General features: G+C 33.3%; 3 protein-coding genes across 3 annotated transcripts; 1 reads left to right on the top strand and 2 right to left on the bottom strand.

Annotated features, from left to right (window-relative positions):
• Positions 1-717: 717 nt before the first annotated feature.
• On the top strand, positions 718-3,236 carry LOC120076749 (uncharacterized). Its single transcript, XM_039030651.2, has 5 exons — positions 718-1,091; positions 1,336-1,476; positions 2,015-2,134; positions 2,573-2,668; positions 2,934-3,236. The coding sequence occupies exons 1-5, from the start codon at positions 855-857 to the stop codon at positions 3,036-3,038; spliced, it is 699 nt and encodes a 232-aa protein (XP_038886579.1). The 5' UTR covers positions 718-854; the 3' UTR covers positions 3,039-3,236.
• LOC120076748 (AAA-type ATPase family protein) lies at positions 3,213-7,539 on the bottom strand. Its single transcript, XM_039030650.2, has 10 exons — positions 7,261-7,539; positions 6,741-6,860; positions 6,506-6,642; positions 6,231-6,392; positions 5,999-6,085; positions 5,826-5,912; positions 5,592-5,729; positions 3,937-4,128; positions 3,705-3,803; positions 3,213-3,603 (listed from the first exon to the last, which is right to left on the bottom strand). The coding sequence occupies exons 1-10, from the start codon at positions 7,358-7,360 to the stop codon at positions 3,529-3,531; spliced, it is 1,197 nt and encodes a 398-aa protein (XP_038886578.1). The 5' UTR covers positions 7,361-7,539; the 3' UTR covers positions 3,213-3,528.
• Positions 7,540-10,452: 2,913 nt separating this feature from the next.
• Positions 10,453-14,770, bottom strand: LOC120076750 (26S proteasome regulatory subunit S10B homolog B-like). The gene is made up of 10 exons (XM_039030652.2): positions 14,173-14,770; positions 13,528-13,647; positions 13,294-13,430; positions 13,018-13,179; positions 12,793-12,879; positions 12,608-12,694; positions 12,382-12,519; positions 11,185-11,376; positions 11,004-11,102; positions 10,453-10,879 (listed from the first exon to the last, which is right to left on the bottom strand). Exons 1-10 carry the CDS (start codon positions 14,270-14,272, stop codon positions 10,805-10,807), a joined length of 1,197 nt encoding a protein of 398 aa, XP_038886580.1. The 5' UTR covers positions 14,273-14,770; the 3' UTR covers positions 10,453-10,804.
• Positions 14,771-20,683: the final 5,913 nt, after the last annotated feature.

The raw sequence follows: 20,683 nt of genomic DNA, 5'->3' as shown, positions 1-20,683 counted from the left end.
TAAAAAAAATTAGTCAACAAACTTTAAAAAAAAAAAATTATAAGCAAATCGTAGATCGGGTCCACGAGTTTGCTTGACCGGTTAACCAGTCAGCCGACGTGGTGCTAACGGGATTAAACGGTACTCATGTACCAGTACACGAGTATGCCACATGGAAATCGTGTACCCGGTACACGATTCCACTACCCTAATTTTGTCAATAGTTTTCCAAAACACTTCTCCGACCCTATTTTTGTCATTATTTATTAAAAAAAAATATTATTTTAAAAAAAAATTCTAGTGTTCTTATTAAATTTAAATTTAAATTTAATAATTATTTCAAATTAATAAATAAATATTAATGTCAATAACTAAAAGTGTGTATTTTAATAAAAATCGATATAAAAAATGTAAAATCTCAAAATCTCAAAATTAAATTAAAACAAAACTCAAATCTTAAATGTAAAATTGTATCGAAAGTCGGAGACAAAATTGAAATCAAATTTAAAATTTAAGAATTAAGCTTAATATTTTGAAATTTACAGATCAAATGCAAATTAGATTTTTTTTAAAAAAAAACTAATTTTCCCATTAATAAAACAAACCAACAAATGACTTTGGACCCCCATATGGTCCTAGTTTCAACCAGAAAAAACCCCACTTTTGAATTAAATGCTCATCAATGAAAACACCCAACCCCCATTCTTTAGGAAAAGAAACAAAAATAAATAAAGAAATAAATAAAAGTTGGTTTAATCTCAGAAAAAGCTCCACAATTGACTCTTCTCTCTCATTTTACAAACTGCTACTTCCTCTGATCTTTCCACAAGACTCGGCTTCTTCTTCTACAAAACCTCTGCTTTCTTGGAGCTGCCATGGCAGTTTCCGACAGTCGAGATCCCCACGTAATAAACATCGTTGTTTTCGGTGTAATATCATGGACATTGGGTTTCATTTTCTTAAGAAAACTCCTTCCAAATCGATCTTTTGAATTTTGTAATCGCCTCATCTCAACAATCCATGCTTGTTTGGCTGTCACATTGGCTTCCATCTCTGTTCGAAATTGGCGATGCCCCATTTGTCCTCTTGCTTCTCAATCTTCACCCTTTCAGGTTAATTCTCACTCTTTCTTCTTCGCCTTCTTCGTTATTTACGATCTATAATCTTCAATCCTCTACATTCTTGGATCTTTCAAAACATTGACTTTTAAAATGCAAATTATGTTTTTATTCTGTCTTTATTCACTAATTAAGCTATGCTCAGATTGCCCGTCAAATCTTTATTGTCGAAGTTATTTGATTTGTTAGTAAGATTGTGCTTCAAGCTATTAAATGATGGGATGAATGTGTTAGCCAGATGCAAACATTGGCTGTCAGCTGTTCTTATTTGATATATGATATGGTGTGTTGCCATTTTGACAAGAAAGTGAGTTTGGACAATACAATCCATCACTTGGTTAGCATTGTTGGAATTGCAGCAGGCTTTGCTTATCAAAAGGTAAACTTTTTTCCCCCATTTTGTATTTCTATAATCGTCGAGTTGAAGATTGATTTTTGACTTTATATATGCATGTCTTATCCGCTAAACTATGTTCAATTTGTCTTTTTCTTTCTTTTTTATGTTTCCACACTCGTTCATAACCATTTGATTTTTTAATCTTTAAAATTTTTACTGCTTTCTTTATTTGTTATGTTTATTATCTACTTACAAACAATTATCTCAAAATCCATGTTAAGTTTTGAAATTTAACTACGGATTCAAATGTTACTTTAACAAAAATCTAAAAAGATGGTAAGAAAACAAGTACAATTTTCAAAAAGTAAAAACAAAGATGATTATCAAATGGAATTTAATATTCTAACCGTTCTTAATTGAGTATAGTTGGATAATTTAATTGTTGCAGGAGAATAATTGTTTTTATTTTATATAACCATAGTTGATTTACATAATTGATGAATAATGTAAATATTTAAATTATTTTGCCATTAATATTTTACCCAATTAACTAGCAATAATTTTGGGCATAAATATGTAGTGTGGGTCAGAGATGGTAGCAGCATTGTGGATAACAGAGATCTCAAGCCCCTTTCTCCATTTAAGGGAAATTCTCAAAGAAATTGGTTACAAAGGCACTGACCTTAATTTGGCAGCTGATGTAAGTCACTTTCATATATATATATATATAGTTGATTAATATGTTAGAATGAAATGATTCGTATTCAATGGACGACACATATCTTAACTAATTGAGCTAAACTTAGATACTTAACCGTTAGTGTTGAATTATCATCCATGCCAACTCTTATCAAAGGGACTATGTTAATACAAACGAGCAAGATCTGGAGAAATCAACAACTTGAATATATTTGAATGCAAAATTAAAGCAGAGATGGGAATGTTATTATTTTGAATATTTGGCTAATACTTTTGAACTTTGACTTAAACAATGGAAGTTAAAAAAAATTTAGAAGCAATAGTATTATAAAAAAAAAACTTGTGGATTAAAATCATTGTTTGTAAAGAATGATAAAATAAACACAATTTGTGATTATCAAATTGAGTGTGAGCTAAACTAATATTGATGTGTTGACAGATTGGATTTGCAGTGATATTCTCATCTGCAAGAATGGTTGGAGGGCCTTATCTCACCTACATGACTCTAACTGCCACGGTCCCTTTTCTTATTAAGGTATTTTTTTCAGACATCTAACTCCATATTCTCGATAACATGATGTTTCAATTAATAAAATGTCAATGTTGATAGATATTATGATTAAAAAAAAAAGATAAAAAAGTATGAAATAACAATGTTAAAAGGAACTACAAGTTTACGATGAAATAAACACAACCACATAAGTAACAAATCTATAATATGATTTGAAACATTGACATGTTTACTCCATTATAAACTACTTTATGCAACTTTCACTAACTAATTAGTTCCTATACTTCAGGCCATGGCGCTGGGATTGCAGCTAGTCAGTGCCTACTGGTTTTACAAGATCGTGAGAATGGTCAGATTCAAACTCAACAACAGATTGACATTGAAGAACAGTTAATCTCAGCCAAGGAAATGTCAAAAAGATAGAATACTAGCAATTTTATGATTCATCAAATCCCATTTGTAACTTAGGAGCAGTGACATTCCAAATAACAACAGTGGCATAAAGTTTGAAATGAACTATGCATTCTGTAAACTGAGCTGCAGATGATCATGTTTAAGTAGAAGAAAATCACAATGAACCATTTCATCTTCAGCTTTATATCTTTTCAATATGAGTACATTAACAAGAAAAGTTAAGGCAGGTGAAGAACAATCTGTTTAGCCCACAAGCAAAAGGAAATATAAATAAGAAAAGAAGAATGGCTAGATTTTCATGAATGTTCATCATTATCTGTGATCAGATACAAGTTCCTAAAGTTCTAAGAAAAACACCAGTGATACCAGGAAAAGCTCATTTGTGCACACATCCCAAGAGTGCATCGTTTCCCTGGGGGGGAATGTTATGCTTGCAAAGATTTTGGCTACCAAGACTACGTTACATAGCTTTAGTCCTTCCCAAAATCGGCACTATAGTGCGCACTGGACTCGAGTTTCTTTGCTTCGTTCAATTTTCGGACCGCCTGAACGAATATCACAAGATGAAAGTGAGTACGAAGAAAAGACCTCTCTGTAGGAATCTGTTGCAATACAATGAATAAAGACCGCTATAGAAAGAAGTTACCTTCATGAAATCTTCATGGATGACATAGTCACGTTCGGCGCGAATAGCTGACATTCCAGCTTCAGTGCAGACATTCCGCAAATCAGCTCCATTAAATCCCTAGACAAAGGATAGTTTTATGCATCACAGATTGTGGACAAAGTTTCTACTAAAAGAAATCCTAAATAAACAAAAAAAAAAAAAAAAAAAAAAAAAAAAAAAAAAAAAAAAAAAAAAAAACTAGCAAGGTTACCTCTGCAAGCTTTACAACAGCTTCATAGTCGATCTCACCATGCTTGGCAATTCCAGCGGCATGAATCTTAAGGATCTCCGTTCTGGATTGCTCATTCGGCAATGGAATCTCAATTTTGCGGTCCAATCGCCCTGGCCGAAGAAGTGCAGGGTCCAAAACATCCGGCCTGTTTGTAGCCATTATCATTTTGACCTATGGTATCATCAAATTAATCATCTTGTGTTAGGAAAACATAAAAGTTTGAGGGAAAAAATTGCAATAAAAGAAATGACGAGACAAAATTAAGTCATAGCATGGTCGGGAACATGATTAAGATCTAAGACCTTAAATTTATATCTTCTCTTCACAAGGCAACATGTTCTTTTGTTTTTGTGTGAAATATATGGTTTCTCAGTTTCTTATTTATTTATTTATTTATTTAAAAAAAAAACAATGTTTTAGAAAGCTACTAAGACTTACACCTAAAGCTCTAACTTTTAGCCTCAAGACTTACACCTTCATTGAACCATAAGAGGCTTAAGCCTTTGTGAAAAGGTACTAAGGTTTAAAATTCTACACCTCATCTAGTGATTTGCCTCATTCTTCAAAAATATAAAGATTTTGAGTTGTGATAATTTCAACTATTAATACTTTTACGGTTGTGACTTTAAAAACATTGAAGACAAAAATTTATAGTACAAGTCAATCCTATTAATTATAATGGTAGTGATGTTAAAGATACCCTTGTAGAACTTTTGATTAAGTGAAAATCAAGGGGGAGGATTTCTTTTTAACACTTTCCCAATATGACTATCATGTTTAGCAATACTTGGTCATTCCAATTTAGGACTTGTAAAATGTTTTTAATTCAATTCAATGCTTGCACCTCTTCAAGAGGAAAAGCCTCAAGCCCGCTTTTACCCTTTTAAAACATTGGAAAAAAAAAACAATATCTTCACAATGCATGCGACCTTATATCATGTAGGTAAGACAAAACTGAAATTGCCACCCCCTCCCCCCACACAAAAAAGAAAGAACAAAGAAAAAAGAAGACCAGAAACGGAGTTCTTGATATATGGCCAGAGCTTCCATTTTCATTTATATTCCATACTTGGTTACTGTTAAATATTTTTTAGAAAAATGCCACTTACAAAATCACAATATTTTTTTTCTTCACTAAGATTTCTGAAGAACTTGTGTAACATTAATGTCTTAGATAGATCAGAAGTGGTCATCAAGCCTTGATCTCATTATCTCTCTTGTTTGTTTGCGCATGTTACTACCAGGCCAACCAATACTTGATAAAGAAGAGATTACTTTCACGTCCATTGTAAAGTCAAATGATAAACATGGTTAAAGGGTCATTTATTTGCAAAGGATTTGTGAACCTAAAAATCTAGACATCTGAAGAACAGTTACCTGTTTTGCCATATTTGTCTAGGGTAGCATTTAACAATTGCATATTATACCAACAATAATAAGATATAGTAATCTTTCAACTTAAAAGACCCCTCATCTAATAGAGTTTTTAAGTAGCAATGTTCATATGATACTTGAATATCTAAATATTAAAGATACCTTCAGGCTTCAAAACAAAGGTTGGAATCTAAATATATGTGAGAAGGGCCTGGGATTCCCAAAAAAAACAAACAAGGGGTCAGAAAATTTGGACATACCTTACCGAGCTGATCAAAACCATCAAGCTGATTAAGTAACTCCATCAATGTTCGCTGAATTTCACGATCAGCACTTGTTCCCTCACTGAATCTCCTCCCACCAATGGCATCAATCTCATCCATAAAAATTATGCAGGGCTAAACACAGAAAAGAATGGAGCATGAATTATGAATCACAACTACTTATAGAATCATGCCAAAAGAAGTTCATAACACCAGTACATCAGTACTTACCTGGTGATCACGTGCATATCCAAACATTTCTCGTATTAACCTTGCACTTTCTCCAATGTACTTATCAATTATGGCACTCGATACGACCTAAAAAGAAGATAAAAGCTAATAGTTATACACTAACTGGGAAGAAGGGGAAGTAAAGTCATTTCAGTATAAGAAGAATATTCAACCTTTAAGAAGTTGGCATCTATGTTGCTTGCAATGGCTCTTGCTAACAATGTCTTGCCAGTACCAGGAGGACCATACAGAAGCACACCCTTGGAATAGAAATGGGGAAATTTTTTTTAAACAAAAGGAGGAGAAAGTATCCAGTACAGTGTAAGTAATTGATAACGCAAAAATTATTAGCCAGAAAACCAGAATTTGGGAACCTATCAGCTATGTGGTTGAGAGAGAGAGTACCTTGGGAGGTTTGATGCCAACCCTAAGGAAAAGCTCAGGATTCATGAGAGGTAGTTCAATGGACTCCCTCAGTTCTCTAATTTGATCAGATAAGCCACCCACAGCAGAATAGCTAACATTACCAGGATCTTCGTGCAACATATTATACACAACAGGATCTACCTATTAGAGCAAATTATATCAAAACATTTAGGACAATCTTGAATTAGAGGATACTACTACCTTCTTTCCTTTTCCTTTATAATCATTGAGTATGATCAATAAATCTAACTTACTTCACGTGGAAGAGCCCTCATAATGGTGAGTGTTGTCATATCAAGAACTACTCTAGTACCAGATGTTAATTTTTCCTTATCGACTTTATTGCGGCATCCAACCACATACCTTGGTCCACTGCTTGCTTTGACGATCACTGAAATCACAAAAGCAATGACACTCTACGACCATTATCAACCAATTTGAGAGAATTTTCATACCACAAGAATTAAAAGGAATAACAAGAGAAATTACAGCGTTCATTGTCAAGTGGCCTGAGAACTTCTCCAATAATCTGGCCAACACTTTGCAGAGACTTCAAATCATCTTCCGTCTTGTTAAATTCTTTCTTTGCAGCTCGCAAATTCTCCCTCACTGAAAACCATAAATCAAAGAAAATTTCTCAAGAATCCGTAAAACAATCAACAGTTTCAGCTTATGTTAACACATATCACAAGCAAAATAGAAATGTAGCAAAATGAAAACTAAGAAACAACACAAACCCATTTCCTAAAACTTCCTAGAAATGCAACACACCCACAAATCTACACAAATTTCTTAGTGACCCAAAGTTAAATCGGGGGGATGAATTACAACACTCTAAAACCAAGATGCAGCAATCCCATAGTCCATAAAACGGTCATTGTCGAAGACCCAAAACCTACTATTACTCAAATCAACAAAAAGAAACCCCATTAGGAACGACTAGAACCGGAATTCACAGAGTAAAATAAAAACAGGAGGAGATTATAAAGCTGGGTATTGAGGGACAAACGAGATCGGACTCTGGCATCTAACTCTTTGTGCTGAAGGAGTTTCTTGCGGTAATCATTGACCGCCGTGTGACGTCGGGCGGCTTCTTCACCGTCAGCCATTCTTGGTGGTCGGAGGTGGAAGTTCCGGTGGATTTATCAGAGAAAGCTTGGGAAGCAAGAAGCTTTAGATGCTCTCTCCTTCTGCAAAAATTGCTTGCCTTCTTCCCCAAATTTATGGACTACGCTTTATAACAATTGTGATACGACGCCGTTGCTTTTAACTATGGTTTTGGTGTCACATAGTTTGATTTAACCGGGGCTTAAAATGAACAGAAATATCGAGGTTTTAATTTGATTTCGAAGAATATTTCTATAAAAATTATATAAACAATAAACTCAAAAAATAAATTTTAATTAGTAAATAGTCATTTTCTGATTTTTAAAGAAATTAACATTTCTACTATTTATATTATATTTAAAATATTGATATCTTATTATTTATTTTTTATGTTTTGTGATACGACTATAATATCGATTTACCCTTACATCGATATTGAATCAATGAAAACGTGAAAATATCAACGATGGAAATTTATTATTATGGTTTTAACCCTTTCCTACCCCTACAATATATATATTTAATCACTTTTTTTTAAAAAAAAAAGATTAACAAGTGTCAATTTTTAATTAGATACAGTAAGAGGTGTGTTCAAGTATTTTCGATTTTAAAATTTTTCATTATTAACTTTTTTTAATAAGGCAACATTTACTAATTTGTTGTCTTCGTAATGAGTTTATTATGTCTAATTTCTTTAATGTGTTTAGTACATATTTGATGCAATCATAATAATCCATCTATTTTGTTGTTTCCTCTTTTTAAGAATTGAAACACCTCTTATCATTTTTATTTAGTTTTTTTAATTTTTAAATGGTAAGAAATTAACACTTGAGTTAATTTTTTTTTTTATAAAAATGCATATTAAAAAAACTAAAAAAAATAAATTCAGATTTTAATTTAGAAAAACGCATTTCTAAAGAAGAAAAACACACAATCTTCATATAACAATTTTTTGAAAGTTAGAACCCATAAAGAATATATTTTATTATTATTGTCAAAAAACGTAAAATGGGTACCTATGATCTTACTGAAAATGATATATGACCATTTAAACCATCGCAATCATTTTTTATAATTAAAACAGTAATTGATGACATGCAAGAGCATAATCTGAAAAATCTACAAAATGTTCATATAAAAGGCTAGTAAGTCTTATATAATTTTTAAATCTAATCGAACTAAGCACCCTTATTTTAAGGGCCGTTTTACAGAGGATTACAGTTTAGTTGTGGGGCCCAAATTTATTACAATTACAGAATATTAGTAAACAATAAATATAATTGAATGGACTCCACTTTTCAAAAACCAAAAACCAAAAATGAAATGGTTACATATGGGACCTAAGTGTTTGATGTGTGGGAAAAAATGCTTCCATATTACATTCTCTTTTCTCTAATGGTTAATTAACAAATTGGGTCTCTCACCAACCATGAAAAAATAGTTGTTACTCACCATATTATGTATCACTAATGAGAAGACTATTGTAATGATTGGGATACCTTAATTAAAATAACTCTATAGTCAGAGCAAGTAAGTTCAAGTAGCTTATGGATGCGATAATGACTAGGATGTCCTTAGTTTAAATCCTTCAATCTCTTATTGTACTAAAAAAGAAAAAAATCAACTCGTGGTTCTGATAACTTTACATAACTAATTGAATACTGCGTGCGTTGCACGCGTTTTATAACGTTGAAAATACATATCGTGAGTTGAGTTTAAGGTAAATGTTTAAAAAAAAAACAAATATTTAAATAATTTAGAAGTGTTAAATTTTTTTGAATAATTAAGAAAAATGTGTTTGGTTGGTGGCATCTGAGGAGATCTATTAGTTGATTTATTTATTTTTACAAAATTTGAATTTTTATGTTAATTATATTGATCATTTGACTTTTGAGTTTATACGATTATTGAAATTTTTGCACAGTTTGAATTTAGTATTTTTTTTAATTGAATTAAATTTTAAGTTTTCGATATGAGTTTATCAAATTTAATTTATATTTTATTCAACAAATGTCAAGTAAAATTCCGGATAGCTTTTAATTTTTAAAATTTGTTGCGACAATAAAGTATAGATTATTTTAAATGCAATATTAACCAAAATCAAGCTAGCTCATTGAATAAAAAAGATCTATTAATGAATTAAGTTTTAAGATTATTCAATACTACGAAAGAAATTCAATTATGAGTGAGTTGATAAGTATTGTATTAGAATTTGTTAGGATATTTGTTATTGCAGTATGATTAGTATATTTATTATAGGCAAAACTAATGTTCTTATACTTAGGAGGAGCCTAAGAAATGGTTATCTAAAACATAGGTGATATTTGCACTATATTGGGTAACCAAATTTTGTGTTCTGTATTTATCTATGATGTTTCTGAAAATGTTGTAACATCCTATATAAGTTTTTCGTGTGTTAGATAACTTTTATTTTAGAACTATTTAAATATATGAATATAACTAATAATCTCACATTCAAATCTTTTATTTAATTTTATAAAAAGAAATAATTCTCAAATATGTTTTCAGAATAGCTTGAGTTTTAATTTATATATTTTTTTTTCTATTATTCTTTAAAATTTCACGATAATCCAATGATTATCTTCTTAATTTGTTTACCGTTCCATTTTAGCTGCAACTGCAACTGCAACCTACCAATTTTCACCATTTTCCATAAAGAAAAAGAACCGGGTAGTCATTTTCTTTTGTTTCCCTGAACACAAATTTCCATGTCAATCCCTATTTAGAAAGGAAAATTATTTTGAGACAAATCCAAACAGCGGAAATGATTGATTTCAGATGCTTGGAAATTTGAAGGTTTCATTGTCTCAACGAAATCATCAAAGTTAATCTCCTCTTATGTATCCAATTTTTTCATCTCTCTGTTTCTTTATCTTCCAATGGCTGCTTAGCTTCTGTTCGAATCATATAGCTTTCAGTCCATTAATGGCACAAACTTCAATTTCTACATCTTATTCTTCTCAACTCAACCAACAGCTTTCCATGTCCTAATTGCAACTCAACAACCTCGCATTATCAGAAAGATTCTTGTTGTATCGAGTTTGATCAAATCAAGGTCCTGAGAGCAGCAACATTACAAATAAAAACAGTTCATAAACTTTCCAATCAATCGTATATTCTGTGAACTGAGCCGCAGATATCATGTTTTGGTAAATAATAATCACATTCACAGTGGACAGTTCATCTCTCAGCTTGGAAATAGAAAATAAGATAACAAGAATAGCCATATTTTCATGAATATTCATGATCTCCCATCTGTGATCTCAGATACAAGCAAGTTCCTAGGGTTCTGACTTCTAAGATAAGCAGTGATACCAGGAAAAAGCTCAGTTTTCCCTGCCTGCATCCAAGGACTGCATCATCTCGCCGGGAAGAGAAGTTTTGTGCTTAGAAAAGTTTGGCTGCTAAGAGTAAAATACATTACTTCAGTCTTTTCCAAAATCAGCACTGTAGTGTGCGCTGGACTCAAGTTTCTTGGCTTCATTCAATTTTCGTACAGCCTGAACATCAAAAGATGATAAAGGTGAGTATTGGAAGAAAGAGCCTTCTGTCCGTACACGCCAATTAATCCCAACATGATAAAGTGTATGCTATAGAATGCTTGAGAAATTAATATCAAACTACCTTCATGAAATCTTCGTGGATGACATAGTCACGTTCCGCACGGATGGCTGACATTCCAGCTTCGGTGCACACATTTCTCAAATCAGCTCCATTGAAGCCCTAGATGAATGACGGTTTCAAGCATGCCTAGATTGTGGAAACAGCTAGAAAGAAATGAATAAAAAAGAGCTAGCAGGATTACCTCTGCAAGCTTCACAACAGCTTCATAATCAATCTCACCATGCTTGGCAATTCCAGCCGCATGAATCTTAAGGATCTCCATTCTGGACTGCTCATTTGGCAGGGGAATCTCTATTTTGCGGTCCAATCGGCCTGGTCGAAGAAGTGCAGGGTCAAGAACATCAGGCCTGTTTGTGGCCATTATCATTTTGACCTACAGTGTCAGTTTCAAGTTAATAATATTTTGATCAGAAAACAAAATGTTTGTAAAAATATCCAAATAAGATCTAAGACAAACAGTTGTCTTAGCATGGTCGGCATCAGCAACATGGCCTAAGACCTTACATTTTCTGTTTTAACAAGTTATACAGGTAAATACAACCAAAACTAGAAAAAGAATGAACACATTCTTGGTATTTGGCCACTGACTTCCAATTTAGTTACTGCAAGGAGGATTATCCTCCAGTCTCCACAACCTTTCAGGATGCATAACACAGGTGAATAAAAAACAATCTTGGAAAAAGAATGAACACATATCTGGCATTTGGCCACTAACTTCAATTTTTATTTTCTGCCTATCCCTTGCTAGTTAATGTAAGGAGAACAGCCCTCAGGTCTCCACCACCTTTGGGAATTCAGTATACCGAGAAGAGAGTAAAATTCTTACTATTTATCAATCAGAAGGTGAAAAACATTCATATATAAATATGTAGACATTATACAAAATTAATATATATATATATACACATATATTTGATGAGAAACATGTAATCATAATTTCATTGATGATATGAAAAAATTATAGATGTATTTAAGTAAAGAGAAAGAGAGAGGGAGAAAGAAAGAAAGAGTGGGGAAAAAAGAAAAAAAAAACAAAACAGTCAGATTCTCCATGAGATGAAACTTATAACACCCGTGATTTTGATGGGCACCTGGATACTGATGTTAATAAGTACCCCTGCACATCAAAATATCAAAAGATGCCGTCGAAACATGTTGGAAGGAGAAGTACAAAGATGTCATTGTTAGATTTCCAATGAGATGAATATTCAAAACACCCATCATTACGTTGGGCATCTCGATCAGGTTCATAGAATCATTGGATATCTTAATATCTGAATATCTAAATATACCTTTAAGTTCAAGACAATGGTCATAATCTAGATACCCATGAGAAGATCATTTTCCCATAAAACCAAGAGAACAAATCCAGACATACCTTGCCAAGCTGATCAAAACCATCAAGCTGATTGAGTAACTCCATCAATGTTCGCTGAATTTCACGATCTGCACTTGTTCCCTCACTGAATCTCCGCCCACCAATGGCATCAATCTCATCCATAAAAATTATGCAGGGCTAAGCAGAAAGGAATGGTGTGTGAGTTATGAAACATCTTTCCTAATAGAATCATACTAAGAGAAGTTCATACCACATGAGAACTTACCTGGTGATCACGTGCATATCCAAACATCTCACGTATTAACCTTGCACTTTCTCCAATGTACTTATCAATTATGGCACTTGATACAACCTATACTTCAATAAATAGAAGAGAGAAGCTAGTAGTTATATATTAGTTGGGAAAGAGGGGAATATTAATGTCATTTCAGTACATGGAGGAAATTCAACCTTTAAGAAGTTGGCATCTATGTTACTCGCAATTGCTCTTGCCAACAATGTCTTGCCGGTACCAGGAGGACCATATAGAAGCACACCCTTTAAGTGAAAAGTAAACAAATAATGTGAGTAAAAGAGGGAGGACGAAGCCGGTGCAATGCAAGTAATATATAGAACAAAAACTAGAAAACTAAAATATGGTAATCGAATCCCATCAAAGAGATAGAGAGATAGTACCTTGGGAGGTTTGATACCAACCCTAAGGAAAAGCTCAGGATTCATGAGAGGTAGCTCGATAGACTCCCTCAATTCTCTAATTTGATCAGACAAACCACCCACAGCAGAATAGCTAACATTACCAGGATCTTCATGCAACATATTATACACAACTGGATCTACCTACCAGATTAAATTAGATATAAACATTTAGGGAAAGTGGGCAATCGTGCATTATATGATAGTACCTAGTTTTTATTTCCTTTGTAATCATTTGAGTATAAACAAAAATCTTACTTCGCGTGGAAGAGCCCTCATAATAGTGAGTGTTGTCATATCAAGTACCACTCTAGTACCAGACGTCAATTTATCCTTATCCACCTTATTACGGCATCCAACCACATATCTTGGTCCACTGCTTGCTTTGACAATCACTGAAATCACAAAGGCAACGATAATCCAACATTACCAACCAATTTGAGAAAATTTTATCTCTATCTCAAAAGAAATTCAGGGAGTAAGAAGAAGTACAGCGTTCATTGTCAAGCGGCCTGAGAACTTCTCCAATAATCTGGCCAACACTTTGCAGAGACTTCAAATCATCTTCAGTCTTGTTAAATTCTTTCTTTGCACCTCGTAAATTCTCCCTCACTGGAAACATAAATTAAACATAATCTTAAAGGCTTCCGTAAAATAAACAAGAATCTCAGCTTCCGTTACCATTACCACTAAACGAAATACCAACTAATAAAGCCACATTATAAGCACTACAGAAATGTAGCAAAGGGAAATGATGAACTAACAGTCAAGAACACAACCCATTTCCCAACGTTTTCTAATTCCTACAATGATCATATTTTCCTAACAGATCATATCCAAATTTCCTTCCTTTAAGCCCTATATTTTATCGCACTCCCCCTTCCTACACATACAACTACACAAAACTCTATACAGGGCGTCTAGGAAATACTAGGGCTTTCAAAGGCCAAAATTTATAATTGGGGGAGCTGAGTTAGCAGCCAAAAACTGAGATGCTACAATCTCATATTCCAAGGAACGCTCATTGCCGAAGATTCAGAAGTCAGGACCTACAATTGCTCGAATCGGAAATAATAACGGAATTCACAAAAGTAAGAAACAGGAGTAGTTTGTAAAACTGGCTAGGGAAGGACGTACGAGATCGGACTCTAGCGTCGAGTTCTTTGTGCTGAAGGAGTTTCTTGCGGTAGTCATTGACCGCCGTATGACGCCGGGCGGCTTCTTCTCCATCGGCCATTTTAGCTGTCGCGGTCGTGCTTCGAGGTCGGAGTGGGTATCGAATTTTTGTGAGTAAGCTTGAGGAGCAAGAAGCCCTAAATTAGTAAATTCTCATTCCTATTACTTCCTTCACCAGATTTAAGGGCTACGTTTTTTTTTCCCCTTTTTTGTTTGGAAAGAAGAGCTACACTATTTTTTTTTCCTAATTTAATCTAAGAGAGTTTGTCGATCAACTATACACCACTTTCGGTCATCGTCGATACTCAATTCCAACTATTATTTCTGATGACGGTCACGAGCCAACCTTCATTGCCACTTTCGATAATTTTGCAGACAAACTTCTAGTTACCAATTTCGACAATCATACCAACCAACCTTTGATCTTCATTCACTAACTTTGAAAAATATTAATAAAAACAGTTTTAGTATATAACAAACCAAATAAATTTGTATATAAAAATCTTTCAAGAAAATAGCTTATAGTACACATAAATTGACATTTTAGATAGATTTGATTGAATCAAATTATTTAGGTTTTCACATTTAAATCATCCAATTAAATTTTACTCACGTTAAATACTTCTAAAGGCCGTTTACCTTAAAAAATTAAAAAAAACAAAAACAAAAACAAAAACAAAATCTAAACTACGTTAAAACGAAAAAGAATAATATATATATAATATATACCATCTAATCCTTGATTTTTTTAAAATAATAATAATAATAATAAACTACAGTTTTGACTTTATTTTTTTAAAAAAATAATAATAATAAATCCATATATACTCCTATCTAATCTAATAAAAAAAAATGGACTAGGAACAAAAAGATTTTTTTAAAAAAAAAAATCAGATAGAATTAAAAAAAAAAAAAAAAAAAAAAAAAAAAAAAAAAAAAAAAAAACTCTACATCACTTTAGATTGAAAAATAAAAATAAAAATAATATAATATATATTATATTATATCTAAATCTAGAAAGAATTTTTGTAAAAAAACAAAAATATATATAGTTTTAACTTGATTTAAAAATTAATAAAAAAGTTATATTCTATCTCTATCGAAATTTTCTTTATAAATAACTAAGTTAAACCTCATTTTCGATTAGAATTCTTCTTCTAATAGCAAACATCGTTCCCACATTTCTTTGCTTATTTCTCTTAAGCTTTACTATCACTCCAACATTCTTGCTCCGAGTATCTCTTCTAGGTCTAGAAGGAGATATCACATTTATTTTTCTTTTTTAAACATATGTCCGTAGTGATTATTTAATATAATTTTTTTTATATGTTTTTATAGTTCTTTTTTTTACTCTATACAAGCATATTGACCTATGGATCCTCACCTATTGAAGAAGGTGGAGAAGAACAACCTTACTTTTGAGGTTATCGAGGTTCAATCAATTTAGGGTCGACAAAGTGTGAAAATATATAATAATGTATTTTTTTTATTTTTTTAACTTTTTAAAATTCTCATTTTATTGTTTTTAAAATATTCACGTTAATAGTTCTATGATTTTAATGTGATATTACTCCCTTCTATTTTACATCTATAAAATCCTGCCCCTTTTCAATCTTCCAATTCTCAAATCTTCCTATCACATATTCAAGGTCTACAAAGTGATTTAATGCCATTTTTTTTAATGCTTTTGTAGGTTTTTTTTTCTTTCCCTTTTCATAATTATAATGGTAACATGTATTTAGTTCTCACATCTTAAGGAGGGGGAGAAGAAGACCACAATTGATTCTCATATATTGAAGAGAGAAGAGATGTTGCTCTAAATGTTCAAACAATTTAGTGGTTTTACAACCTTTTTTTTTTTTTTCACTTTTCAATTTTGTAAATTAGTCTGTTTTCTTTTTCCCTATTTTATTGTAGATACACACCGATTCATATTTCGAACATATATTTAAAGCAAATAATAATATTCTTCATAAAAGATAATATCTTTATTTGGAACAAAGTTTGAAATTAAGAAAATACATTGCAAATATGCAAATGAAAATAAGATTTTAGGTTTCTCAAATACAAGAATGGCGACTTGTAGAAAAATAGGGTTTTATCCCTCCAAAATCCTATGGTTTCCATGAGGGGTAATATCAGTCTGGTCTTTCCAAATGCCATTGTTAAGGTGAAGTCGAAAATAGACACCTCCTTATGGATTCAAAAAATGATCTCTTGAAAGAATGGGAAAAATTCAAGTTCTCCGACGAAGAAAAGGTCTCAACTCTTTTATCAGATTCGAAGATAAAACCAGGTGTTCATGGTCACCTTGATTTTTGTATCGTCGATAAACTTCTCTCCCCTTGTAGTATCACTAGATTAGCCCTAAAGAAGGCCTTCGTAAATTCTTGGAGAATTGGAAGTAGTTTCAGCATAGATGATATAGGCAAGAATGTTTTCCTTTGCAAATTCCACTCAAAGAAAGACAAAGAATGGGTTTTTTTGAATGGCCCATGAGTATTCGATAAATCTCTTTTGATTTTAGAGATTCCTCAAGCAAGCCTAAAATCTTTAGAGTTCTACTTTGCGAAAGAAGCATTTTGGATTCGTATTATGATCCTCCGCTCAGACTACATAATAAATACATGGCTGAAAAATAGGGACCATTATTGGCAAATTTTTGGATGTGGAATGCGACCAAGAAGGTTTTTGTTGAGGAGAGAATATTTAAAAGTGATAATGGATATTACGAAATTGATGAGAAGAGGCTTTGTAAATCCCGAACCCTATTTTTCCTACTTAAGTAAGTTAATTAACATATTAATTAAGTTTAAGAATAGGTTATAAATATGTTTGTAGGAAAAAAGCTTGAAGAAGAAAAGAAGGAAACATGTTCCAAGTGTTGAACAATGTGGTCTCGGGTAGCAAGCCAATGAAGCCTTTTGTAAGGAAAACTTTCGACTAAGAATGGAAGTCAAAATGGCCATGTGTTGATAGATAATCATTAAAGGGGGTTGCCTAGGTTGCAGCAGCCAAGCTTCAAGGAGGTTATTTGGATGCATGATGGGCGTGAGGCCATGCTAAATGTGGCTAAGCGATGACCGCATGAGGTGCCTTGCGTTGAGCAAGGGCATGCGCTGGACAAGCCCATGAGAGGTTAGATGGGCAAGGATGCGTGCGTAAGAGCATGAAAGCCTTAGGCGTTTGAGGGCTGTGCGTGAGTGTTGATAAGAGAGGGTGCAGGACATGCCAAGTAAAGCACTGCCAAGTTGAGTTTGTGCCAAGGATGGGCGTGCATGCGATGGCTTAATGCGCGGGGTGAGCATGTGAGTATATACGATGGCAATGGCTGGTGGCTATGCAGTGGCACTGGCAAGAGAGCTATATGATGAGGTTTGAGCCATGCGTTGGTGAGTTATTCAATGTTCAAAGTAAAGGTCACGACAAAGGAAAGCAGGCATTGGCACTAGACCAAGCATTGGGCTATATGCGTTGAGGCCATGTGTAAGCCAAAGGGACATGCATTGATTGTGCCAAGCAAAGGTGAATGATGGGGAAGCCATATATTGATCAACGGTGGTTAACAGCTGAGTCACCCATTATAATGGACAAGTTGTCAAAATTAAGGGAATTAATCCTACTTAGTGGGTGAGTTGGCAGCTTAAGAATGCTTGGAGGACATGCAAAGCTTAGTATAAAAGGGAAACTTCAGTTCAAAGGCTCAATTTAAGCTCTTTGCTCGTGCTAATAAAGTGATTTCAGAGCCATTCAAAAGCTTGATGAGTGTAGTTTAAGTCTAGGGATGCTGGAAGGAAATTCTAAGGAATTCAGATTGAAATCTAAAGAAGATTGCAAAAAGGTCAAGCTCTCGGATCATTCCAAGCCAGTGATGAAGATTTGAAGTTTTCAAACAAACTACGAGAAATTAAGAACTAAAATTTTAAGGTAAGCAAGTTAAGATATTTTTAAACAAGTATGTAGAAGCAAATTTTCTAAGATAAAGTCTGGCAAATAAATTATTCAAGCTCAAAATTGAAATTGGGTTTTGGTTGAACAAGTAGTCATCTACAACCGTTGAGCAAGCAGGCTGCAGGCGCACACGAGGGGCTGGTTGGGCGCAAGGTGTTGGGCCTGCTTTCTGTTGATTGTAAACTAAAAGCCCAAATGATGAATCCAGTGGCCCTGCTTTGCTGATCCAATTCGTGAACCCAAGAATTTTGCCCTAAATTAAATTTGGTTTGGTAGAGTCCTTAGATATCTTTTTTCCATGAATTTCCAGCTGATGTGCTCCATGTGGTTCGCTCCAATAAATCTTGCCTGATGGAAGTGAATGAAAACTTTTATTTTGATGGAATTTTTTCAAAATTAATTTCTTTCTCTTTTTCGTTCTCTCTATCGAATTTGCAGAGCTTCTCTAACCCTAATCTTTTCTGTTTGTTTCGAGCAATTGCTTGAGTAAGCGATCGGTGATGAAGAACATGCAATCTTATAGAAGAAAAGAGGAAGAAGAGTTCTACACGATGATATACGTGGTTCGACAAATGATGCCTACATCAATGAGAAAGAGAGGAGATTTTATTCAAGAGCTAAGTCACTGCCTTTTCTTTTACAGATTTCAAGTTTTCTTAAAGCTTGTATGTTGCATGCTACGAAATTTGTAAATGATGAGTATTTATACTATTTTCTGATACAAGTAGTTATAATAACAAACTATAAAAGTTAAAGAAATGTGAACAGTTGTTGAATATGTTGAATGTTTGAGCTTATTTTACTTCAAATCTCCATCTTAAGCTCACCAGATTTAACATGTCTTCACCCTTTTTTAGGAAGTTGGAAGCCGATCTGACCAAGACAGTTTGCTAGCTTGAGTTTAGACACAGGTTTGGTAAGCATGTCGGTTGTGTTTTCACTGGTATGAACTTTTAGCACTTCGACTTCTCCTTTTTCTATTCTGTCTCTTACAAAGTGATATTTAATATCTATGTGTTTGGTTCTTGAATGATAATGAGGGTTTTTGGATAGGTGAATGGCACTTTGGTTATCACAGTAGATCTTTATTATTGTTTGATTAATACCAAAGTCCTTCATCAACCCTTTTAACCACAATGCTTCTTTTATTGTTTCTGATAAAGCCATATACTCTGCTTCTGGTTAATAATGCTGTGATTGACTATAAATTTGCTTTCCAATACAACAAATAAGGACCAAATAAGAATAGATAACCTGTTAATGGTCTTCTTTTGTCTTGGTCACCTGCAAAATCTGAATCAACATATCCATATAGCTCTAAATCTGTTTCATTAGTACTTTGATATATTAATTTTGACTGTTTAGACCAAATTAGATATCTTAAAATCCATTTTGTTGCTTCCCAGTGACTTTTTCCAGAGTTAGACATATATCTACTGACTAAACTAGTGTTATATGATAGGTCTGATCTAGTAGATATCATTAGGTACATTAGACTCCATACTGCTTGATTGTATGGAATTGATTGCATTTGAGTCAAATGTTCTATGTTTGTTTCTTTTGGTGAGTTTTCTGAGGAAAGTTTTAAATGACTAGCAATAGGTATAATGACTGGTTTTGCATTAGATATATTGAATCTGTTAATTACTTTTTCACAATAGCTTAATTGACTAATGATTAGAGTAGAGGAAACCCTGTCTCTTTGAATTTCAATCCCTAGGATCTTTTTAGACTGACCCAAATCCTTCATGTCAAATTCTCTCTTTAGGAGATCTTTGACATGAATTAAATCCTCCTTAGATTTCCCTGCTAGTAGCATATCATCAACATAGAGTAGCAGATAGACTTTGTCCTTATAGGTTGTTGAATTAATGTATGAACAAATATTGTAGGAACTTCTTTGAAATCCAATACTCTCTATGTAATCATTAAATCTTCTGTACCACCATCCAGGGGATTGTTTAAGACCATATATAGACTTGTTTAGGAGACAGTATAGGTCTTCCTTCCCTCTTTCTTCAAACCCTTTAGGTTAAACCATATAGATAACCTCTTCTAGATTTCCATGAAGGAAAGCAATTTTAACATTTAGTTGATCTAGTTCAAGGTTGTACTAAGCAATTAGAGATAAAAGAAGTCCAATAAAGGTTTGTTTTACTACTGGTGAAAAAAATTTTAGAATAGTTTATGCCTTCCCTCTGAGTAAACCCTTTAGCCACTAGTCTTGCTTTGTATCTAGGCTTTTCTTCTTTGGTAGAACCCTCATTTAGTCTATATATCCATTTAGAGGCTATAGGTTTTCATCCTTTAGGAAGAGGGGCTAGGGTCCAAATATTATCGACAGTGAGTGATTCCATTTCTTCACACAAAGCTTGAATCCAAGACCTAGCATTAGGACAGTTTACTGCCTCTTCAAAAGTAGTTGGTTCTTGGTCATTAGGAGCTATTGTGGCATTTAGGACTAGGTTCATGTAATTAGTTTCAGTATACCTAGCCGGAGGAACTATCACTCTTCTTTGTC

The sequence above is a fragment of the Benincasa hispida genome, chromosome 4, assembly GCF_027475165.1.
Source record: "Benincasa hispida cultivar pf3 chromosome 4, pf3_genome.v1.1, whole genome shotgun sequence".
In the NCBI taxonomy this organism is placed as follows: domain Eukaryota; kingdom Viridiplantae; phylum Streptophyta; class Magnoliopsida; order Cucurbitales; family Cucurbitaceae; genus Benincasa; species Benincasa hispida.
The sequence above is the reverse complement of the archived record's forward strand: the minus strand, read 5'-3'. Positions and strand labels throughout refer to the sequence as shown.

Bases quoted from the DNA above. Each gene is read 5' to 3' on its own strand.
- LOC120076749 (XM_039030651.2), top strand. From the start codon at position 855: ATGGCAGTTTCCGACAGTCGAGATCCCCACGTAATAAACATCGTTGTT. The intron at 1,477-2,014 runs GTAAACTTTTTT...ATAAATATGTAG, and splicing joins CAGGCTTTGCTTATCAAAAG to TGTGGGTCAGAGATGGTAGC. The intron at 2,135-2,572 runs GTAAGTCACTTT...ATGTGTTGACAG, and splicing joins ACCTTAATTTGGCAGCTGAT to ATTGGATTTGCAGTGATATT.
- LOC120076748 (XM_039030650.2), bottom strand. From the start codon at position 7,360: ATGGCTGACGGTGAAGAAGCCGCCCGACGTCACACGGCGGTCAATGAT. The intron at 6,861-7,260 runs GTTTGTCCCTCA...TATGGTTTTCAG, and splicing joins AGATGCCAGAGTCCGATCTC to TGAGGGAGAATTTGCGAGCT. The intron at 5,730-5,825 runs GTAAGTACTGAT...TTCTGTGTTTAG, and splicing joins GATATGCACGTGATCACCAG to CCCTGCATAATTTTTATGGA.
- LOC120076750 (XM_039030652.2), bottom strand. From the start codon at position 14,272: ATGGCCGATGGAGAAGAAGCCGCCCGGCGTCATACGGCGGTCAATGAC. The intron at 13,180-13,293 runs GTAAGATTTTTG...TTAATCTGGTAG, and splicing joins TGAGGGCTCTTCCACGCGAA to GTAGATCCAGTTGTGTATAA. The intron at 11,103-11,184 runs GTAATCCTGCTA...TCATTCATCTAG, and splicing joins CTGTTGTGAAGCTTGCAGAG to GGCTTCAATGGAGCTGATTT.